Genomic DNA, 23,365 nt, shown 5'->3' with positions numbered 1-23,365 from the left:
CTCTGCCCTTCTTCATTGCCATTACCCAGCGAAGCTGTCATCATCAAATTACGCCCGGCTTTTGTCTCGAAGTTTCGCTTTAATGTAAAGCACAAAAGCGGCAACTGCCTTGCGTTTATTTTCTACAATACTTCTTTGCTTTGCTTTGCTTATGCAGCTGTTGCTGTTGTTGGTGTATTGTTGTTTAACGCGCTCTATTATTGTTGTTGGCTTTTATATCAGTAGCCAAATTAAATTCTGGCTGGCCAACCCCTTTGGTTATCTTCCACAGCTAACTATCTTAACTGATAGCAAACGCTCTATCTCTCTCTCTCTCTATCTCTGTGATCTCTTGCCGCGTCTCTCTTCAACACTCTCACTCTCTTTGTTATGGTTTAGACTATTTGTATCTCTTTGCAAATCAGAAATCACACATATGTACGTCGCGTCGATCGGCCCCTGGCTACAAAACGGCAGTCAAAAACAGCCGCCAGTCGTAGTCGGAACGCGTGCGAAAGCAATACAATATAGCGGGAAGCTCGCGAGCCCATCGAAAATAATTTGCGTTAATTAGGCTTGCTGATTGTCTGAATGGAAGACATTCTCAGTATTTACTTGTCGATCATCTACGTGTGTGCGGATATCATTGTGGTGGAGCAGAGCTGCTGACATGGCACGGGGATTCGACCCACGGGATCAAGATGCACTCGTCCACGAGCTGCATAACGATGTGCTTGCACTCAAAGAGATGGTGGAGAGCCGCGAGTGCGAGCTGGTTAAATTGCATCGCGAAATACACAAGCTGAAGGTGAGAAGGGCAGACAGCTGGAAAAAATGGTGGGATAGGTTAACATTGGGGAAGGAAGGGAAGATAGGGAAAAGTTTTTGTAGGAAACTTTTGGCCTAGGAACATTCCGCATATGTTGAACAAGCGCCAGTTACAGCTGTTTGGTGTCATGGTTTAATGCATCGTTTGTTTGTTTTGTTTGTTTATTGTTGTCGCGCCACAGATAAGCGACAACACCAACAACAACTACAATGGCAACAATTGCCCTACAGTTTTCGACTAATTCGTATTCGCTTTTGTGCAGATACAGATACAGATAGAAAACGAAAAGTATCTGTAAAGCGCGCGCACACACAATCGTATCAATTGCGTCGCACGTCGTTATCTCTAGGGGGGCAGCAGCGAAAGCAAAAGCAACAGAAGCAGCAGCCGCGGCTCAGCCAGATATCAGATACCAGACGGAGCATAATAGACAGCAGACAACGGACAACTGTAGATACTATTAGATTGCCCTGCTTCTGTTATTGTTACTTTTACTGTCACTGCCTTAAGCTCTTATGTCCTCCAATATATATATATTTTGGTTTTCTATCTGACATTCAAATAGTTCGTCAGTTTGTCTAGTTTGACTCTAGTCGAATGTCTTATAATAAGTTTGTACTTGAACATTATTTGGCATTGTTGCGCCCAGTAGCCTAAGGCAGCCTAGAGCAGCTGAGCAGCTATCAGCAGCTTTCCGGCATGTGTATATTTAAATTGTAAAGCGTTTTTATTGAGCCAAACGATTAGCACTTCTTGGCGAGATTTTTCGTGGCGCTGTCGCGCGCAGTTTTATGGCCCAAAGAGCACAGATTACGAGACATGTTTGCAGAGAGCGAGTCTAGATACAAAGTAGATACAGCAGATACACTGGGATTCGCAGCTCTGCAGCGCTAATTGCCGGATCAGCTTTGCCTTCAGCATCAGCCCCAAACTGTGACTCTGCAGCAACAGCAACAGCAGCCACAGTTTCCTCAGTCGAGAGTCGCTGTTTGCTTTATGTAAATAAATACATGCTATTCCGTAATTCCGTCTGACCAGCACACGAGCTCCAGAAGAGAACAATTCACAGGCGACTTCAGTAGATATAGACTAGGCAATACCCTGTAATTTTTAATCTACATCTGCTCTCAAACTAAAAGTTCTTCATCAAACATTGCAAATTTGCAGCAAAATATTTAATTTTCATTTGTCAGCTATTGACCACATTGGTCATGCTCTTTTAGCCACATTTCCAGCTACAGAGCATACGAGCTGAAAAGAGTGTTCAGACCATTTTTGAATTGCTAATTTCTGTGTAAATAATTTAAAAGACAAATACGCATAGTCAAGAAGAGCGGCTAAAGGGGATGGATCAGAACTGGGGCCTGTTGCCTGGCCACTGATATTGGGCTTATCTTATTTGCCCTATGAGTCGACGCCGCCTCTTTTGTGGATTTCGGCATTTTATCTTTACGCTTTTCGTGTGTGCTTTTTGGGTCAGTTTTCGCATTCTATTTGCGGACGGGCTGGGCCGGGCCTACCGTGATAAGATGACACCGCACAACTATTATTGGCCCACTTAGTTGGCACTGAAGGTCGCAACATTTCCAGAATGGTAGCTTTCTGCTTTTGGGGTATACAACCTCAGAGATATCCCTTATTTTGTGTGGCGCATCGCAAGTAAGAGTCAGGCACGTGAGCGAGTCTCGCGTGAGGTTCATTGGCTGGGGGCGATCATTTCAATTGTGTGTTCCAAGCGATCATGTGCGGACGATTGAATGCTTAATTGGACGCTGAATTAATTAAATGACGCCTTTCAATTGAAATCGTTCCCCCCGATGCAGAGCGTGTTGCAGCAAACAACGAATCAACTGAACATCTCCAGCAAACAGCAGATGCCATCGTCCTCAGGCAAATCGAAGCTCTACCCGCTGCCCGAGCAGAGCGGCGAGGTGACGAGCAGCGAAAGGAATTCGCATCTCTGCAGCTCCTGTGGCATGGTGATGCCCGGCAGTCCAGAGTACATGCTGGAGGCGCTCTGTTTGGATTCGCCCGTCCTCAAAACGAGGCCAACCACATTAACACCAACAACACCAACAAAAACAACGGCTGCGACGCCACCAATGGCAGTCGAGGTGATGCCCAAGTCAATGTCGGCGGCGGTTAAAAAGCAAGGTGTGTCCGCTGAGAGCTGTGTGCAGTCCATGCACCAATCCTACACGGCACCAATACCCAAATATGACAAGGATTTCAGGTGAGCTGGCGAAATGAGTGTGGATCTTGCAGGGAATAACGAAATTTTTCACAAAGTGCAAAGCAACAGATCAAGGATGCCATCATGGACAATGATTTTCTGAAGAACATTGATGCCTCGCAGGTACGTGAGCTCGTGGACTCCATGTATTCAAAGAGCATTGAAGCCGGCGAATTTGTGATACGCGAGGGCGAAGTGGGCGCCCATCTTTACGTCTCCGCTTCCGGAGAGTTTGCAGTGATGCAGAATGGCAAGGTGCTGGACAAGATGGGGCCGGGCAAGGCATTCGGTGAGCTGGCAATACTCTACAACTGCACACGCACTGCCTCCATTAGGGTGATGAGCGAGGCGAGGGTTTGGGTACTCGATCGACGCGTTTTTCAGCAGATTATGATGCGCACAGGTTTGCAGCGCATTGAAAACAGCGTAAACTTTCTGCGATCGGTGCCGCTGCTGCGTAATCTCAGCGAGGAGCTGCTGGCTAAGATTGCCGACGTGCTGGAGCTGGAGTTCTATGCAGCTGGCACTTATATTATACGCCAGGGAACGGCTGGCGATAGTTTCTTTTTGATATCACAAGGCAATGTGCGAGTCACCCAGAAACTGACGCCCGCCTCGCTCGAAGAGACGGAATTGCGCACTTTGAGTCGCGGGGATTACTTTGGGGAACAGGCGCTAATCAATGAGGACAAGCGGACAGCCAACATTATTGCATTGCCGCCGGGTGTGGAGTGCTTGAGTTTGGATCGGGATTCGTTCAAGCGACTGATTGGTGATCTGTGTGAGCTGAAGGAGAAGGACTATGGGGATGAGAGTCGTATGCTGGCCATGAAGCAGGCGGCTCAGAGCGAGGAAGCTTTTGGAGCACACGCACAGCAAGAGTTTCCCGATCTGAAGCTCACAGATCTCGAAGTGATCAGCACTCTGGGCATTGGAGGCTTTGGGCGCGTCGAGCTGGTCAAGGCGTACCACCAAGGCCGAGAGGATACCTTCGCCTTAAAGTGCTTGAAGAAGCGGCACATTGTAGACACCAAGCAAGAGGATCACATCTACAGTGAACGCACCATTATGCTAAGCTCGAATTCGCCATTCATCTGTCGCCTATTTCGCACTTTTCGCGATGAGAAGTATGTCTATATGCTGCTCGAAGCGTGCATGGGCGGTGAGATCTGGACAATGCTGCGAGATCGCGGCTCTTTCGAGGATAATGCTGCCCAGTTTATCATTGGCTGTGTCCTGCAAGCCTTTGAGTATTTGCATGCCCGCGGCATCATTTATCGCGACTTGAAGCCGGAGAATCTGATGCTTGATGAGCGTGGCTACGTTAAGTTAGTCGACTTTGGATTTGCCAAGTATATAGGAAATAGTGCCAAGACGTGGACGTTTTGCGGCACACCTGAGTATGTGGCACCAGAGATCATACTCAACAAGGGACACGATCGCGCCGTGGACTATTGGGCTCTTGGCATACTCATTCACGAGCTACTCAATGGCGCGTAAGTGATTCACCGAGGTGTTCATCTACTGTTTGGTCTATTCATCAATCTTTTCTGCGGCTATTAATTTATTTCTTCAATTCCTTGATTCATTCTTCAATCATAAATCATAATCTAAATCAACTTTTTCAAGAAGTCATCGACTGTTTCATCTATTCGTTATATTTTTCTTCGGGCATCGATTTCTCACTACTATCTATAATACTCAACTTATTCATCGATCGTTTCATCGTTCCTAAATTCTCTCTTTGGCCATCACATCTTCACTTCTTTCTATTGTCATCAACTTTTACTCACATCGTTCTTCGAGAATGAACTTGGGCATCACCTCATCTATCAACTACTCACTTATTCGGCTATAAACTGATATTTCTGTGCAACTTTATGCAGACCACCTTTCAATGCTCCGGATCCCATGCAGACGTACAATCTCATTCTGAAAGGCATCGACATGATCAGCTTTCCCAAACACACATCCCGCTGGGCCGTGCAGCTCATCAAGCGTCTGTGCCGCGATGTTCCCTCCGAGCGACTTGGATATCAAACTGGTGGTATACAGGACATCAAGAAGCACAAGTGAGTAGCGGATTTCTGCGCAAGGTTTATGGATCTTTTATTCACACGCTTACTCCACTCTGACATAGATGGTTTCTGGGCTTCGACTGGGATGGTCTGGCCAGTCAGCTGCTCATTCCGCCCTTCGTACGTCCAATTGCGCATCCCACAGACGTGCGATACTTTGATCGGTTTCCCTGCGATCTCAACGAGCCGCCAGACGAACTTTCCGGCTGGGATGCAGACTTTTAGACTAGAGTACTTTGTTGTTTCGACAGTAATTAGACTACATTAAACTAGGGGATACAACACTCGAATGCTGCATTTATTTGTACTTGATGAGTTTCTCGTTGATGCTTGTTCTGGCCGCTAGCATCCGAAGCATGCTTCTAATGCGATCCGTTAAGGGACCGTAGATCGCTTCGACGTCAGGCGAAGGTTCGGCTATGAGTTTGAGCTTTTCGGGCAAATGCTTGAAGAACTCGGCGTAGCTTAGCTTGGGCTGGCTACCCCAACAGGCATTGCAGCGGGAGCAGTTGCAATTTGCCTCGCGATACTCGTAGAAAGCGTAGCGGGCACGAAAAGCGGCGCCTAGGAGAGTGGGCGAAGGTCCTTCTTGAATGTAAACTGGAGTATTGAAAACATCGGCGACAATTTGCAGTACGTGTTGATTGCGCGTACATCTGCCCAGAGCAATTATTTTGGTGATGCTCTCAAGTTTAATGCCTGCATCAGTAGCCAAGACTCGTCGATGCATTATCTGCCCCTCAATGACAGCGCGAGCATTATATTTGAGGTCCTCGAAGTTTTCGAGCCCCCTTAACGCCTGGTCAGACATTTCATTAATTTCACTATTCCATCGCAACCTGCCCCGAGCTTCGGGCGTGCATTCCATTTTATCCAGACGCACCTCAATGTTGCCAGCGTTGCCTTTCGGTGTGGAGGCGAGCATTTCATTGAAGAGCCGCCACTTGCCATTGGCAATCTCTCTGCAGACGGCTTCACGTACCAGGCATCCATTGCGTATCAGAATTAAACCGATGTATTCATCGATATTGGCTGGATGACAAATGATGGAGGCGTCTTCCAGTTGAGGACGCTGCTTACAGTGTATGAGCATTTTATCGGCCTGCGAGAGAAACAGAACCAGCACGTTTTCCTCCAAGTTCAGGCCAGCAACCATGGATGCACTGCTTCCAGTGGTCGAAACTATCATGCAGTCGGGTCGAAAGTTCCAACGACTCACAAAGTAATCGGCGATACGTCCTTGCAAGCGATTCGAAGCAATTGGTTGCATGAGACGCTGCTTTAAATTTGGAGCACATGCCTCTAAACATTCTTCGGACCAAGCTTTTTCATTGAGATCCAGCAGATTCATGCTAGAGCCATCGGAGAATTCAATAGAACCAATGTTGCCCACCAGCAGCGAAGCCAGGAAGCTGCTCATCAACGAAATGCGCACTGTGCGCTCATATTGCTCTGGCGACTCTTCGTAAACTCTTCGAATTAATGGACCAGTCAACCTGCCAAAGCATTTGGCACCCGTGATTCTGACCATTGCCGCAACGCCGCCAACATCGTCTTCCATGTCATAGCATTGTGGTATGGAAGCTCTGTCCACCCAACTGGGGCTGGAGACCATCTCAAAGGTATCATCAGTGAATTGCTCGTGCAGGCGAAACATGGGATTCAGTCCACAAAGGCGACGAAAGCCTAAGTCCGTCCAGAAGACGGCGCCATAATGATGAGCTGCTCCTCCAATGGCTGCTACCCGATGCAGTTCGGCGCCCTGGGATTCTAGACAATTGAAGAGTATATCCAATGCCTTGATATACATCACCGGGTTCGCCATGAACTCGTTCGTTGCTGCATCTTGAGAGATGCCACTTGTCGTGCGATACTCTGGCAAATCCACATCGTAGCGCACTACAGCTCGAAAAGTAACTTCTAAGTCCGAATTTATTACGATCGCCTCAAGACGCTCCAGGCCCATGTAGAGACCTAGGTAGCTGTTCTTGCTGTAATCTTTTGACAACCTGTGGCACATTTCCCTGATAAAAACTTGAAATTTTGAATCTAATAGACTGCTATGATCGACTGGGACATTGGGTAGAAATATATTAGTCGCCAACAACTTAAGTATTTTCCGTTAGGACAGTTGCACATTAGCGAAAGGTTTAGGGAGACACATATCAAGAGAAAAACCAATACTGAAAGAAATCCTCTCTCTGAACTGTTTCCAAGAAACCAGCTGAATAAGAACACCACAAAGTATCTAAACCGTTTAATCTAGCCAAACTGAGAATTGGATAAGCAATAAGCACATAAAAACAAATTAAACAAAACTCTGAATTTTATCGCTTAAGTAGTCTGTGAGCGACGCTGTTCGGTAATCTTGAACTGCAGCAACACGACCAAGTAGGTGGCCATGAAGGAGATGTTTGTGGTGATGAGTTCGCGATTGATGTTCGCATAGCCATCGAGGTTCATGATTGGCGGATTCTTGTTAATGGCCACCAGCAGCATATCCACCTCCTTCTGGGTTGCCGAGTCGACAGCTGTCAGATTAATGTTTAGCAGCTTGGTCTGAAAATCAAGACCCACCTTGCGTGATGCATAGTGCGCCTCGTTGCAAATGATGTAGAGCAAGCACATGCAGTAGAATACGATGACAAAGAGTCCCACCTCCTTGTACGTGGCGCCATGATCAATAATCTCGCTGATGCTGCCATATGTGGCAATGATGCTAGTGAAGAAGATCACCAAGCAGTACATGCCATACATGTTGGAGTAGGCGCGTCCCAGCTGCTGCATCATGTGGCTGAGATCGACCCACAGATGGCGATACTCGGTCAGCTTCTGGGCTGGCTTGCCATCCCGAATCGTAGCCTGCAAGGCATCCGACAAGGCTCGACTGGCAGTGCCAAAGGCGTTGCAATTGATGTACCACAAACTGCAAAAGCAGTTCAGCATGGCAATGATGGGATAGTAAGCGAAGGTGTACCACAGGCGAAAGTCGGGTTGTAGAAAGTACTGCGAGAGATTGATGGCTATGCTCAGCAGCCAGGAGAAGATGCACAGCGAATACGTGAGCACATACAGATTGGGAAACACAATCGAAGAGCCCGTGGTCTTGTAGAACTTGTATTGATAGTTCGTCCACATATTCTTGAATATGGCCACCTGAGGTCCATGTCGCCAGCTGGCGACGGGCAGCAAAAAGTTGGTGAACAACAGACTGATGAAGATCACATTGTAGATGGCCTCGTCGAAACGCTTGTCCGGACTGGTGATGAACTTCTTCACCCGCTCTCGCAGCACCAGCACCACAATCGTTGTCTGGCAGCTGTAAGTGAATATGGCCCACATCACCTGCTTCGACGTCCACGAGTACTCGGTGCGCGGCAGGTTCTTGATCGGGGGATTCCTGTGTATGGGCATCACTCCCATGATCTGGAACAGGACCAGCAGACTCTTGGTGGTGTCGTAGAAGGCATCGTGCTTGTCAAGCTCGTGAGGATCATCCACGGTATCCGGCTTGCGAACGTACATATCATCGACGGCATTGCCACCCGCCAGCATCTTGAGTTTCTCGCGATAGCGCAACTCATCTTCGAGAAATTGACGCTGATTGGGATTCAGCTTGGGCGCCACTTTGCCCGGCGGCGTCAGGCCACGACTCACAGCCCAGAACGACATGACGAGGCACCAAGAACAACAGGACGACGATAAACAGTGCCAGCTGCAGCAGCGTGTCCTTACGGCTTTTATACGCCGCTTTTCTCTGCTATTGACTTTTGATTGAAAAGCAAACAAAAGTGTGCGGAGTCCGCCTCCGGGCGCTTCCTTTTGCTTGCTGTCCATTAAATATGCCCAGTCGAGTTCTGGGGTTTGGTTTGTTGTGGTCATTTGACGACGTCCCTCGCTCCACACTTGCACACATTGACAACGTTTTGCTGACAAAGATACGAACGGGTGACCAAGCGATGCCCGCCCGGCGCTGTGACTCGACGGGGGGGCGCAGACAGCAGAGGAAACGGCGTGAATATTGCGCCACCTCGAACAGAATGGGCCGGGTCGAGGACAACAGGACAACTGGACAGAAGGTACATAGAATGCGCTTAATTTGCCGGAAATGAAAGTTTAACGATGTGTAAATGCTTACGAATGCCGATAGAGGCTCGCACTAATGACCAATAAAAATGTGCCACCACTGGACGGGCCCGGCCACAACGAATACAGTGTGTACTATAGTTGGTTGGTTGCGCCTCCGATCCGCCTGCTTTTCCATTGCCGGCCATTGTGAGTGTCATTGCCACTGTGAGTCACTGCGCCTGACTTTTGATCCATTTTCTGCCTGAGAAATTAAAGGGCAAAGTCAACACGAGCCACTCGACTGACTCGTGGCTTTAAACCCTGAGTCGTCGAGTCAAGCAGCATCAGCAGATGGCTCAGCTTGTGTTCGCCTGCTTATGGCACAATCTCAATCTACACACAGCACACACACGCTCACATATATACGCAGTGCAGAATCAGCAACATTTGAAATGTGTTTAAAATAGACTTTCCTGATCCAAGCAAGCACTTCAAAAGAGGCATTTCATTTTTGGGCGTCTGCCTGGCCAACTGTTGCCGGCTTCTTTGCCACTCTCCTTTTGCCAACTTGCATTCAGTGCAAGTTCTGGCAAATCCTCCGGCTCTTGTTATACCCTGCATCGAAAGAGTTGTGCAAGAGGAAGTAATAGTAGTCGGAAAAGAAAGGTTTCTCATCTTTTTTCTATCTTTTTTGTACACACAGACAGAAAAACTAAATCCAAGACTTTGGTAACTGAATCGAATTGACACTGAAAACAAAATTCATGATTCTTCTCAATACGTACACAAAGTTTATTGTATTTATTTTCATTTTAGATATAATAATGTTTGAAATGAGAATAAGAATCATGTTTTATCCTTCTCTATTTTTAATTTTTTTTTTATTTCGTTATTCATATTTTTTATATGTAATTAAATAATAATAATTAATTTTAAATTTCAATATTCAATATATGAATTCTCTTTTTGAATTTTAATTTCTCACTGTGCAGTTGGCGGATACTTTTTCGAAGCTTCCTTTCGGTGTGTATGTGGACTTTTTGGAGAAAGGCATCTCGCAGTCATGCATTGACTATTTCTGAGTTTAAACTTATTCTTGTTGCCTTTTGCTGTTCTATGTATACATGTGTATGTGCGTGTGTTGTATGTATTTTCGTTGAGTTGCTCTCTTATTTTCATTGCACATAGTTTGGCAAACTGTGCTGCTCTCCAGTTTAATGCGAAAAGTTTCAAGACTAACGACGGAACAGCACCAAATAAATAAAGTGTTTAGCTTGTTTTTTATGGCAGGATGTGCAGGACAAACATTTTGTGTGACATAATTGCAGTCAAGTCGTCCGGAAGATGTTTCACAATCTTAAAGTCAACCTTAAAGCGTCAGCTGAAGCACTCACTTGTGTGTGTAGGTCCCTCTCCTAAAAGTAGTTCCCCTTTTCGGATTTATGTTGCCTCTTCTTGGTTATGCCTGGCTTCATCTTCAAGGCTGTCGCCTTTGTACGTGACACATTCGTTGTCTGCCTCCTTGTGTCTCGTGCCTTCATCTTCTCGACTGTCGACTGTCACTTCTCCCATGGCCGCAGGCTGTCAACTGGGTCTGATCGCCACGTTGTGCAGCGAACAAATTACATTTCGATTTCCGTTTTCCCTGTCACTTCCCCAACTATGTACAGTTGCCACCCCGGTGGCGGGCGGGCTGCCACAGCGAGCCGCAGGAGTGCATTATGCAAGTGTCTTTCTCGCAATCGCTCGAAATCCACCGGAAAATGTGTTCAGCATTCACATTTTACAGAGACAGAGCGGGAGAAGAAGAAAGAGGGAGAAACAGAGATTGAGTTGCATAGAAATAACTTTTATTAATACGAACATGCTGAACATGGGGGATTTGTGATTAGCTTGATGTGAACGAGAAGGAAAAGGAGCGGGAGAAGGGAAGGAAGAGGATGTGGACATCCCGTCTAAACGTAATTGCATGCTTATATTCAACGTAACGTGATTGTGACTTTATGTTAAATCACATATGTGAGCTTTGCCTAGATTGCGCCTTCAGGGATGCACTCAAATGCGAGAATTATATTCAGCTTTAGTTAATTGCTTAATAGTTGCAACGATACGAGTTGTCATTGTCATTATTGGCAAGAATAACCCCCCGACATCAAATGCAATTTGGAATTTAATCACGATATTATTGTAAAATGTGTCATCCACAATTCCCAGTTGGTCGACTCCTGTCGATGGTCGTCGTTGCTCGGTTAGCTTGGGCTGCGGCCAATCACTAAATTGTTTCGAGATGCGCTCGACCGGATGCACTTCGTGTGCTCTCAATGCGATACACAATACATATATAAATTTTAATTTAATTTTGTTTGGCCATTTAAATTGCAGTAGAGATCAGACTGCACTTTAGTTGCTACATGCGAGAGCATAATGCAATTAAATATTAATCATACGCACTGTATTACTCTGCCCAGCACAGCCAGCATATTGGCCAAACTGAATGTATGAATGGTTTGAATTGCGTATCGACAAATTAGCAAAATTTACAAACACTCGCACACACATTTACTATATTGACTAATTAGTGTTAAAAGCGAGTGCTGCAATGTTTGTCCTAAGGGAAGGGAAGTGGAAGACCGGAAATAACTGAATGCATATATAGAGATTTGTCGGTGCGAGGATTTACCAAACTAATTTCCTTATTTGTCAAATCCAATGGGCGCTGCCCTTCAACTGTCTGAATGCTGTTTATTCATTCACTCACAGCGATCAATTTCGAGCAAAATGCATGCACAAATTTAATTTCCAACCGCTTTAATGGGAGCCGCAATCGCAATTAAAATGCCAAACTACATAGCATTTCCTTTTTGCGTATTTTTTTTTATGTGTTTTCCTTTTCATTTTGATAATTTTGCCTGCCATAATCCACGCTCCAATGCGCTTCTGGCGCTGTGCTCAACACATAATAATTTTAGCCCCAGCTTAGCTGCTCTGCTCTGTGCTCTGTGCTGGGCTCGTTCTGGCTCATTCTGTTTGGGCTTGAGATCTTCAAAATTTAATTAAAACCAGTTTGCATATTTTCCCATTGATTTTTTGGCCCTACACAATGCGCTTTCTATTGATATTTGGTTGGGTTTCGTTTCACTTTGCTATGGCAACCAATGTGTGGGATGAGAATATTACGTATACGTAGCTGCATCAATTATTTCCACAGCGCTTTTGTTAAGCCGCAATTGGCATTTTAATCAGCCTAGCATGCGCATTGATAAGACGCCTGAGCTGAGCCCTGAGAGCATTGTGTGCTGAGCGCTGACGATTGTCATTTCACTTAGTTACCATCTTCTCATTTATTGACATATTTTCAGCGAGAGTGTGCTCGACTATTGGCTACCCAATAAAAATATATATATGAAACCAGATGATATAATTGTGATTGTTATAATGTGTGCAAATTGCACTTTCCAAGCCAAATCCGTCTGTGTGATGATCAGCTTACTTTTTATTATGAAAAAACTAGAAATAAATTTGTCATTTATATTTTTATATTCATAAATTATACTTTATTATTGATATATTTCTATCTTTTCTTTTTCAGGTAAGTGAAAGACACTTTTTAAACTTGTGTCGGATCGTCTTAGAATACATATACGACGCTCAATTATTTTACTTAAAGCGACCCTTTTGAGGCGCATTTCTCTATCTAGGGTATGTATAATAATTCGGGGAGTACATAAGTGCTAAGTAGTGCATCAATTAGTAAAGTAAACGCAGCCATTCAGCTGGCAAAGAGAAAACGCAAACGATTCCATTTTGCGCGTTCAGCGAATGCATTTATGTATCTACCCAAGACCTGTTCTGGTCGAGCTGCAGCTCCATTTATAAAGAGAGTGAGGCGTGGTGCTGTTTTTATCTCTGGGCAAACAGTTGGCGTCGCAATGGGCGCACAAAGACATAAATGAAGTGTCGCCATTGTCCTGGCATTCACACTGGTTGCAATTCCTCTGCTCTGCCATGCTGCTGTCAGCCATGCAAATGCTTCGAGAGAGCATTAAAGGATTTTTCGGGCATAAATGTGCCAAGCACTCAACACTAAACACTGAGCACTGAAAACTCCCCAACACCCAACACCTCTAACTGTTGTGCAGCGCGCTTTCCATTTGCATTGCTATTCAGCTGGTATCTTTATCTGCTTTATTTTAGTATCATGCTTTTATTGACTTGGCGCATTTAACTTTTAATTTCGCAGTCTTGCAAAGGGGAAAAAGGTGTCGTCGTCGCCCTGCCTTTCCTAAGTAGTTGTTATACTCGCAACTGAGGCGAGGATAAATTCTGTGCGAAAACTTTTGCTGTTGAAAGTTGAAATAACCTGAGGCGCTTTAAACGTTAGCTTGTAACACCTTTTTAACCTTATTTGGTTGGCGTGAAATCATTTTTACGGCACAATCCTCCCCCAAGCTTTTTGAATAAGTGTATTTTGTGTGCCGTAGACTCTGCCATGTGTCCCGGTGCCCCGACGAGGGCTTGGCAAATATGCAGAGGCGTTGTATCGAGCGCCACTTTTTTTTCGGAGGGCTTAGCTTTTGTCAGTCGACATGGCGTATACTTAACGGCAGCTGCCTGCACTTCACGTCAGCATAATGGGCACAGCAAACTGCAAAAAAATGAGAGAAAAACGAACGAGATGAAACCGAGTTTGAGCAGCATGCAATATTTATGATTATTACATCATTTTTTTCCTCTCTATTTTCTCTAAAAAATTCGATCCAGTCGCTTGCGGGGCTAAGATGTGTTGCAACTTCAGGTTTCTTCTTCCTCTTCTGCTTCATGTGGCGGTGCATTTCACTTGTCAGTTACGAGAGCACAAGACGTTGTTATTGCCTACTCCTGCTCCTCCTGCTTCTTCTCTTGCTGGAGTCGTTCTTGTTGCCAGGATGTCAGTCGAGGCAAGGTTATGAGGCAGCAGTCCGCTTCATGTGAAATATGTGCGTTTTTATTTTCCAATTTTTGCCGCTGATACTCGGAGCGAAGTTTCCTGCATCCTGCTGAGCAAGCGTTCCTGCTTCAGATGGCCAACTAATTCGTATACTCTATGTAGTATATATATGTATATGGGAGTATAATATGATTTTGCCGGCACTCTCTGACAAGTTCCCCACTTTCTTTCTCCCTCTATCTGTTAGTTACTAACGCTTTTGAAGAGATTACTTTGGCTGCTTTAGTATTTTTACAGCAGAAGCTTTCATTTTTGTAAAGCGCGAGACATACACACACACAAAACGAGTTGTAGTTGTTGCTGCATGCACATGTGCTTTATGTGTGTTTCACTAACCAATTTGTGCTCTGCGCTCGACGTGATTTACAGTTCCCCGGCGAGCTGTTGCCGCCTCCTCGCTCCGCTCTCCTCGTCTCGCCAACCCGGCTTAATAGTCCACAGCATCCGAAGCAAAAGAAGGCAGCAAACTTAAACAGCGCTGGCTGGCTGCGCATGCAAATCAATTGAACATTTGACTGCCTTCCTCCCCTTTACTCCCTTTACTCGACCCAACTCGACTCGACTCGGTTATGGGGTCTTTCACAAGTCCAGCTGCCACAGTCATAGCTCTTGCCACAAATGGCAGGGCAACTGCAGCAGCAACAGCAGCAGCTCTGGCGACGACGATGATGAGGAAAGACTTTGTGTGTGAATCTGAAACTGAATGTGGATGTGGATCGGGGATGGGGATGTGAATGTGGCTGCGGTTGCTTGTGTGCATTTGATGTGCAACCGCGCTGCGTCTCATCTCGTTGCAGCCAGTTGAGACTGCAACTTAACTCAACAGCTGCCCGTTTGTCACAAATTTAGTGGAAGTTGCAAGCTAGTGCTGCCATTGCAACTGATGCTGTTGTTGATGCTTTGGCAGCTGCTGCTTCAAATGGCGTGCAGTTGCCTCTCTCTCTTTCGATGTGTGTGTGTGTGTGTGTGTGTGTGGGCGGTTTGGGATTTGCGCTCGAGTGATTTAACATAAAGAAACTGCCACACAAAAAGTGTTGCATACTTTGCGGCACAGACTCGAACAGCAATTGCAGCTGAACGGAACGGAGAAGGTGGGGAGGGGAGGATACGAAAAGGACTAGAGTTGTTGGGATAATTAAAGGCTTCGCCCAGAGCCAGTCGAGAGAAGCATTAGTCATAGTTGGACCTATAGCTGCTTTGTGTATGCTTCCACAACAAACCATAACAAATTGAGAGGCTCTGAACTCTTGCAGTACTCGGATCATAAATCATCTTTTTCGGCAAGCGCAGAACTTGCAACTTTCCTAAATGCCTAATTATCGCTTGAGAAACTGTTTATTCGGCGACTACCGACGACGAGTAGCTCTGGCTATGATGGACCAGTGTTAATCCTGATGCTGATTATTAGATTGGATTCTATTGGGACTGAAGCACGTCGCCGCTCTCCATCTCTCTTTCTATGTATATCTGCTCTCCCCCACTACCAGCAGGATTATCTCATGTCCTTGATAAAAGTTGCGTCAATGATGCGGATGAGCGAGGGATGTACTCGGGTTTGTCCAGTCCACTGACGTCTGTCCATCCATCCATCTGTCTGTCTCTTCTGTGTCTGTGTCTGTGGCTCAATTATTTTTGCTTATTTATTTTTGGGACACAGATTTGAGGGGGGCGTGGCTGGGAGGCCTTTGTTGATTTGTGTTTTTCGTCTGTTTGTCGAATTGGAATTAAAGCGTCGTCCTCTCCCAAAAAACATTGTGATGGAAATCTGTTTAAAGCGCTCTCTCCTTAAAAAATATGTGTGTGTACACTGTGTTGTGGAGCGCAGTCAAAATTTGATTTTAATTGAATTTCTCATTTTCGAGAGGCGGCTGTCTATCTAGGGGGCGTGGCAAGGGGGCCCGAAGGGTGCAGATGTGCTGCGGCAAATTCAATTTGCCGCTAAATGAGCTAAATGCGATTAAATTTGCGCAGACAGACAAGTCTCCCCCCTCCGAATTCTCTTCCCTCAGACTCCTCGCTATTACATTGCACATTAAATTCGAAGCCTATTACTGAGCATAAGGAGGATGGAGGAAGGAGGGGAAGAAGGTCCAACATGTCAACTAACAAACAATAAGGATCCGAGTTGTTTGGGTATGTGATGCCACAAGGCTCAACTTGCGGCATGTGTTACATATGACTTCCTGACGTGGGGTGAATGTGGTGAGGGGGAAGCGAAGAAGCGAGGAAGATGGCAGAAATGAATCTTGAGCTGAATCAATAGGCAGTCCGCAATTGGGTCGATTGTCCAGGCATTTAAGCAGTTGGCAAATGGCAAAAAAACAAACATGACAAACAAGATGAAATCCCTCTTATTTCTCTTTCTCTCTCTCTCTCTCTGTGGATGATTTGCATGCAGCAAGAGAAATGAGAAATGAGAAACGAGCAAGCAAAAGTTTACGAGACGACAACAAGTTGAATGTCTCGAACTTTTTTTCTACTCTGCTTCTTTTTAGCAATTGAGCCAGCCGCTCGACAGGCGACTAAGACAAAGGAACTGAGGAACTGAGCTGGGCGCAACTTGGAGCCGGCTGCTTGACAGCAGCTGTGGCAGCTCTAAAAGCTGGTCGAGCAGGGAGTTGGAGGGAGGGGAAGCTTACCACAGCTGCGGTCAGGGAGCCAAAGAGTTAATAAAAAGTTGTCTTGTCGCCACTTGGATTGTTGTGCTTGCTCTTGTTCTTGTGCTCGTTTTATGGAGGGGCTTGCTGATGTTGCAGCGTCAGCAATTTCTATTGCCACAGCTATAGTTGCGGGCAACAGTGGGCGTGGCCAGTGGCGGTTTGTCTTGCGGCATTCGCTTGTGTTTTATTTGCATACAATTTGCCCGTTTATGGCCGCCAAGAGCACTCTGACTCTCTCTTTGACTGTGACTCTGGTTTTGGTTTTTGTGGTGTTGGTTTTCGCCTTGGGTTTCAACTGGAATCGGGGGGCTTGGGTGCTCTGCTCTGCTCTGCTCAGTATGTACATATATTTGTATATTCGTTATTTGTATTTATTGATTTCCAAGTGAAAACATTATTGAGGTCGGTAAATTGTCAAATCTGCATGACGTCAATGCAAAGGCAGGTATACTCTTAAATGTCCTGTTAAACACGCAACAATTGCCAGACTAAGGCAGGAATAATCTTTATTTATTCATAAACATGAACATTAGGAATTTAAATTTCTTTTAAATTTGATTTTGTTTATTTCAGTTGTATATTTTGTTAAATAGCATTCAAAAGTGAAAACTTTGATATTCACATTCAGGTTTTAAGCAATTGTTTTACTTTTGGTATTTATTATACCCTCTTCTCTCAGCTTAATAGCTACAGGGTATTTGGAATTGTACGTTGCGTATACGCAAAAGCAAATTTGTGTTGAAAATGTCGGAACAACAAAAGGACTTCATTATTATTGGCTGCATTGTGTGCGGTTGTCTGTGTGTGGTTGTGAGTCCATGTATGTGTGTGTGTGTGAGTGTGTGTGTGGGTGTGCGTGCGCGTGTGTGCGATGACAGCCTATGACCTGGCAAACTGATTAAATTGAATTTCATATGCAAAAGGTGAAACTCAATCAAGAAAACATAAAGACAGCCAGCCGCCTGCATATGCTCACTTCATTCAGCTGCTTCAGCTTCACCTCAGCTTCAGCCTTTGCCTTTGCCCTTCTGTGTAGTTGTATTAGTGTGTGTGTGTGGCAGACAGCTGCTTCAACTGCCCGGATTAACCAAAGCCCACGTTCAGCTTTGCGGCTTTGTGTGTGATACGACACTGATACACACACACACACGCACAGACACACACACCTATAGCTCGCACCACTCGGCCAACCTGTCAGCCCTGTGCAACCTTTGAGGTCGAAATTAATAGCAAAATGTAAATTAAAAGCCCGCTGAACCTAAAGGGAATGCTGGCAGCGTGCCCAACGTCGTAATGGACTTTCAAACGCATGCCATTGAAATGGAAGTAGTTCAATTCGGAAAGCAAATTTCACTTACTTTAAAGTATCCACCTTCCTTATGAAAAACTGTTGGAGTGAGAGTGAGTGTTGGTTTCATGTGCGTTCATAATGCACATAGGTGATAATTTCATTTGCGCAGCTGCTCAAATAATATCACAAACACACACTCACACGCGTAGAGACACACTTGTAACAACCCGCACGCATATCGAGCTAATAAAATTTTAATGAAATTACGAGCATTCTCCCGGCATGCTCCTCATCTCTTCTCCTTCTCCCTCTCTCTTCTCCATTTGCAACTTCTACTCTTGCTTCAAACGACCTTCGACCCTTCATAATAATCACGGCGACGCCGAAAAATTTTATGTGGCCTACGTGGCAGAGTGGCAACTAAACTGTGGCATAAAAGCAGCTATTAGCTTCTGCCTACTCTCTTTTCGTCTCGCTTCTCGCTGCTCGGTGTCCTCTGTCCTTTGTCCTTGTTGTGCTCTCTTCTTGTCATTGGTCGCTTCATAGCCCATTCGCGGCATTCGCGAGCACACGCACATATTGCCAGCCATTATGGGACTATGTGTGGAGTGTTCGGTGTGTGCGGTGTGTGTGTTTGCATTAATGTTGCATCTGCCTCAGCTCCATTTTCCATTTTCTAAAAGACTTTGCATCGCTTAATTAGAGGTGAACTGAAGAACGCAGCCAGTCAGAGGAATTTCTGGGAAAGCACAAGGCGGAGACGCTGCTGCTGCTGGTGCAGTTGAAGTGACTTCTTGTCGCATAATTGCTAAAAGCGCGACACAAGTTTTGATTAAAAGTTTTTGGGGAATGAGCGAGCGCGCTGCAGATTACGTATACGCCGCCGTGTATGAGAAAAACTTTTGTCTGGCGTCGCAGCGCAGCGACGTCTAATTAAAAGTTATTTTTATATAGTTGTCAAAACAAAAGACGCTGCAAGTTGAGAGCGTCTTCACGTTGTCCCCAGTTGTTGTTCATGTTGTTGTTGCTGGCATCAATGAAAATATTTACCCAGCCATCGCAAGTTGCAGGCGCGCGCCCTTTACTGCAGGTTACGCATACGCCTCATGTGCAATGTGTCTGTGTGTGTGTGTGTTGTGCTTGAGGTCGCGTGTCAAGTTTTGTTATCGTTCGGCTCGGTTTGAGGTGCTCAGCTCAGCTCAGCTTTGGCTTGGCTTTCCCCTACAACTTGTGTAAATTAAACGAAGTGCAGGAAAAGTTTTACCGCTGCGTTTGACACGCCCCCGTTTGCCCTCCCTCCACCTACGTCAACTGCTACATTGACTATTCTGTCTGTCTGTCTTTCCGACTGTTCCGCACTTGGCTCTAATTAAAATTTCAGCGGCTGCAAATTAATGATGTTGCTGCCGGCCAATGCCAATGCGAGGCAATTGAGCAGAGACGCTTTAATGCTGGTTCAACGATTTAATGCTAGGCCAATATTTATACAGTCAGAAGAGTGCGGCCAGCTGGGTGAGTAGGGGAGTGGAGGGACAATGGACAGTTGGGCAAACAATGCGACAGTCGTTGGTCGACAGGCGACATCTAATGACCGCACGGCTCGTTTGCTTCATTTGCAGTGCAATTGGATTCACAACCGCAAATCAAATACAGGAGTTTATTGCGGGGGGTTGAAGGGATAGGGATAGGTAAGAAAATTGCTGGGAAAATGCTTGGACCTCATAAAGGACTGCAATGCATGGCAAGCAATTGGAGAGTTGCTCAAGCGAAAATTAAATAAAAATTGTGAAGCAGACAATTACAAATTGTGCAGCAGCAATCGGTGTGTCTCTGACTGTGTTTGTGTGGCATGCAACACTTGCCAAGCATGTCGCTTCTAGTTGCAACTTGCATCGTGCAACTTGTAGTTCTGCAGTTTGTAGTTTAGTGTTATTTTGTGGTTCATTTATTTTTGAAGTACAAAATCAACGCACGTTGTGCGACAACTTTGCATTCAGTTTACACATAGTCAATAAACCCAGACGCAGTCACGTACAGCAGTTGCTTGCGCTCGTCCCCCCCTATCTCTTCCCCCTCTATCGCTGTCTCCTCCAGCTCTCGAAGCTGGCTACCTCAACAGCTTGTGGCAGCTTGTCGAAATTAATCATTTGGCTGCCAGGCCGAAACGTTGCCACTACTGTTGCTTCTACTTCTTGTGTCGCTTTCTTCGCTTGCGCTACCCTGTGAACAGCAGCAGTCGAGTGCAGGGTATGCTGGTAGTCTAAGCAGTTGTTTGCGGCGCATCTCGTAGTCGGTCATTCGCGCATTCTTGATTTGTTTTCTATGCTGTCGCAATCAGTTCGCAGCGAACTCCGCAACTTGTGCTCACATTCTCATCTGTCGTTGTCACTGTCGCTGAACTTCCGTTTCCGTTGGTAGTTGGCTTTGGCTCGTCCTCTCTTTCACTCTCTCACTCGCTGTCTTTCTCTTTTGCACTCTTGCTTTCTCTGTCTGCATTGCGAGTATGTCAACAGCATTATGTTATACTCGCACTCACATTTATTGCTGGCAGCACTCGCTCATGTGTGTCCTACTCCAAGTGTGTGTATGAGTGTGTGTGTGTATGTGTGTGCTGGCTGGTATTCCATTCGCGTAATTTCCCATGGTATTTTTACGCATCTTAACATGTGAGTGCATCTGTTCGCTTCAACCCAAACCCCAACTCGAACCAGACACAGCTGCTGGCTGTCTTCAGTCTTCTGGCTGCCCTCTTCTTCCTCTCTCCTTCAGTTGTCGCGACAATTTAAGAGTCGCTCAACTCCTTTGCTTTTGCATTCTGGCAATGAAATCAACAACTTCTGTGTCTGTCTCTGTATATCCGGCTCCCCTTTGACTGTCTTTCTGGCACTTCATGCGTATTTGTTTGAGTTTTAGCGCTCTTCTCTCGTCCTGAAACATTCATCATCCATGTAATAACCTGTAGCCATATGCCTTGTATGCGATGGGGACACTTGGAATGGTGATTGGAGGGGGGGAATGGCAGCCAGTTTTCAGCTCGCCCACGCACATGTTGCGATTGTTTTTGTGTGCAGATTATGAACAGTATGTTATTTGCATGAATAAAGCCCAGGCTGGAGTACCTACCACGCCTCCTCAGTGTCTGTTCCTCTTAGTTAACGGCTTTGGCTTTGGCTTTGCCACTTGAACACTTGAAATGTCAATCAGGTGTTCACTCGTTCAGAAATCCGTTTTCCGCTTGTCATTTAACATTGAATTGAGAATTCCTCTACTTCCGTTTTCCGTCTTTTGTTCCCCCCGCCTCCATTCCCTCTAATCATCTCCATTTGGGAACCAATTAGAGATCCCTTATAATCTTGCCACCTATCATCGACGAGGCAGCTCCAATTAAAAATGTGCAAATTGTTCGCATGTGTTGAAGATTTCCATCAAAGTACGAAATGTGTCGCATGTTTTTACGCCTGATTAGGCTTCCATTCCCCTAGGGGGTATTTCACAGAGAGGGGGAGTGAAGAGTGCCATTTAGGCCACAATTCCTAACTAAATATATGAACATATTTTGTCATTTGATGCGAGGCGGGAGAACACAACGAGAAAAGTGCGAGGCAAAGCAAAAGTTTGTAAGCATTTCTCGCCGCTTTTCCACATTTTGACATTTTCCCTGTTACATTTTCTTTCGAGTTTCGCTTCTCTTCTCGTCTTGCCTTGAATTACTGGCAATGCATGGCAAGCAAATTTATTGGCAAATTGGGAGCACAGAGAGTTTTTCTTTTCTTTGCCTCCTCCTCCGAGAAGCATGCAGAAGTCGGCGAAGACGGAGCCGGAGACGGAGACTGAGGCGGAGTTGTGTGTGTGTGAAAAGCACTTGAGTGTATTTTTTACAGCTTGCTTTTTGTTTATGTTATTTTTATTGATTGAAAATAACTTAGTGCCGCTTTATGTGTGTGTTGTGTGTTGCATTGGGGAATGAGTTCGAGACACGAAATAAACTCGACCAGTTTATGCCAAAGGTATGTAAATAAAATGAAACTCCAGTTTCCTGACGCTCGTCTCTTACTGTACTTATTTACCTGTGTGGGCGCCGGAGTTGCCCCAGGGGCATTGTAACTGGAATTCATTGAGCGTCTTTCGATAATCCCAGAAATAATGCGAGCAAGGACAAGTGCGGTGCGATAGGGGACGGGGGACGGGGGGCATTGCCATGAAAGATGCTCAAGTTTGCTGCGGGCGTAGTCACTAATTAAGTGAGCTGAATTGTGGCTTTAACTTTAATGAGCTGCAATGTGCTTCAGTGTATATGTGTGTGTGTGTGTGTGTGTCTTTCTCTGTATTGCCAGTACAAAAAGGTGGGGGCGTGGCTGACCCACAGCAATTGTGGCCCGACCCTGAGCGACGAGAGGCTGCCATTTGTCAACGGCTTCGAGTGGTGGCCGCATTTTTATTCATTTCATTACGTATTTTCGCATTTTGGGGTCTGCATAACTGGACCATATTAATTAGCTTGATTAAAATGAATATTTGCGCAACTTTTTGTCGCCAGCTGCCGCAAGAGTAGGAGCAACAGCAACACGACACACAATAAATAAACACTTCTTGCTATTGTGAGCCAAGTGACAGTTGCTGCCAAGGTACTTGAACTCCTTGGCCTCTCCTCTCCATATCGAGTTGCCACACACTGAGCACAGACTCCCTTTCAGTTTGTAATAAACCAAATGTAAGGCTTCCCAAACTGCTCGGTTTTATTGATGCGGCACACGCGACGTATGCGCAATGTGCGACGAAGGCAACAGCCGGTAACGCAGCTCAGGGCAGAGCCTCGAAGAGAGAAGGGGAGAATGAGAGCGAGTGCCAGAGTCGACGTGTCGACCAGATAAATCTTCATGCGGCATTCGAGGCAAAACGAATGGAGCCATGAAAAATGTCGGAGCATTTATTCGCCATGGCTGCGGATGTTGCCCATCATCGCCATCGTCTCCGTCGTCGCCGTCGTCGTCGCAGTTGTCGCTGTTTATTTGGACGATTTCGTTTCATGTGCTTTTTTGTTTTTACGAGCATAAAGATAAATTCACACGATCCGGCCAAGTTCAAGCGACATCGAGAGACAGAGAGAGAGAGATAGAGCGAGCAACATATGGGGTCAAAGGCAGGGCAGGTCAGCCGAGAGTGGAGTCAGGACCGCAGCCAGACTGTCAGACTGGAAGGTTGGTTCGGTTTAGCCCCGGAATTTCGTTGATGCGATTTTA

At 45.8% G+C, this 23,365-nt stretch overlaps 3 protein-coding genes across 3 annotated transcripts; 1 reads left to right on the top strand and 2 right to left on the bottom strand.

The window, feature by feature from the left end:
• Window positions 1–469: 469 nt before the first annotated feature.
• Window positions 470–5,344, top strand: LOC117565108 (cGMP-dependent protein kinase, isozyme 1). The gene is made up of 5 exons (XM_034244066.2): window positions 470–787; window positions 2,632–3,041; window positions 3,098–4,537; window positions 4,928–5,113; window positions 5,182–5,344. The coding sequence occupies exons 1-5, from the start codon at window positions 650–652 to the stop codon at window positions 5,342–5,344; spliced, it is 2,337 nt and encodes a 778-aa protein (XP_034099957.1). The 5' UTR covers window positions 470–649.
• Window positions 5,345–5,417: 73 nt separating this feature from the next.
• On the bottom strand, window positions 5,418–7,139 carry LOC117565020 (xylulose kinase). The gene has a single exon (XM_034243964.1). The coding sequence runs from the start codon at window positions 7,137–7,139 to the stop codon at window positions 5,418–5,420; it is 1,722 nt and encodes a 573-aa protein (XP_034099855.1).
• A 377-nt stretch (window positions 7,140–7,516) lies between these two features.
• LOC117564545 (gustatory and odorant receptor 21a) lies at window positions 7,517–8,791 on the bottom strand. The gene is given in 2 exon segments (XM_034243368.2): window positions 7,517–7,638; window positions 7,640–8,791. Coding segments are annotated over 2 exon segments (1,212 nt in total). The 3' UTR covers window positions 7,517–7,578.
• Between the last annotated feature and the right edge of the window lie 14,574 nt (window positions 8,792–23,365).

This window comes from Drosophila albomicans, chromosome 2L (genome assembly GCF_009650485.2).
Source record: "Drosophila albomicans strain 15112-1751.03 chromosome 2L, ASM965048v2, whole genome shotgun sequence".
Classification (NCBI taxonomy): Eukaryota; Metazoa; Arthropoda; class Insecta; order Diptera; family Drosophilidae; genus Drosophila; species Drosophila albomicans.
The sequence above is the reverse complement of the archived record's forward strand: the minus strand, read 5'-3'. Positions and strand labels throughout refer to the sequence as shown.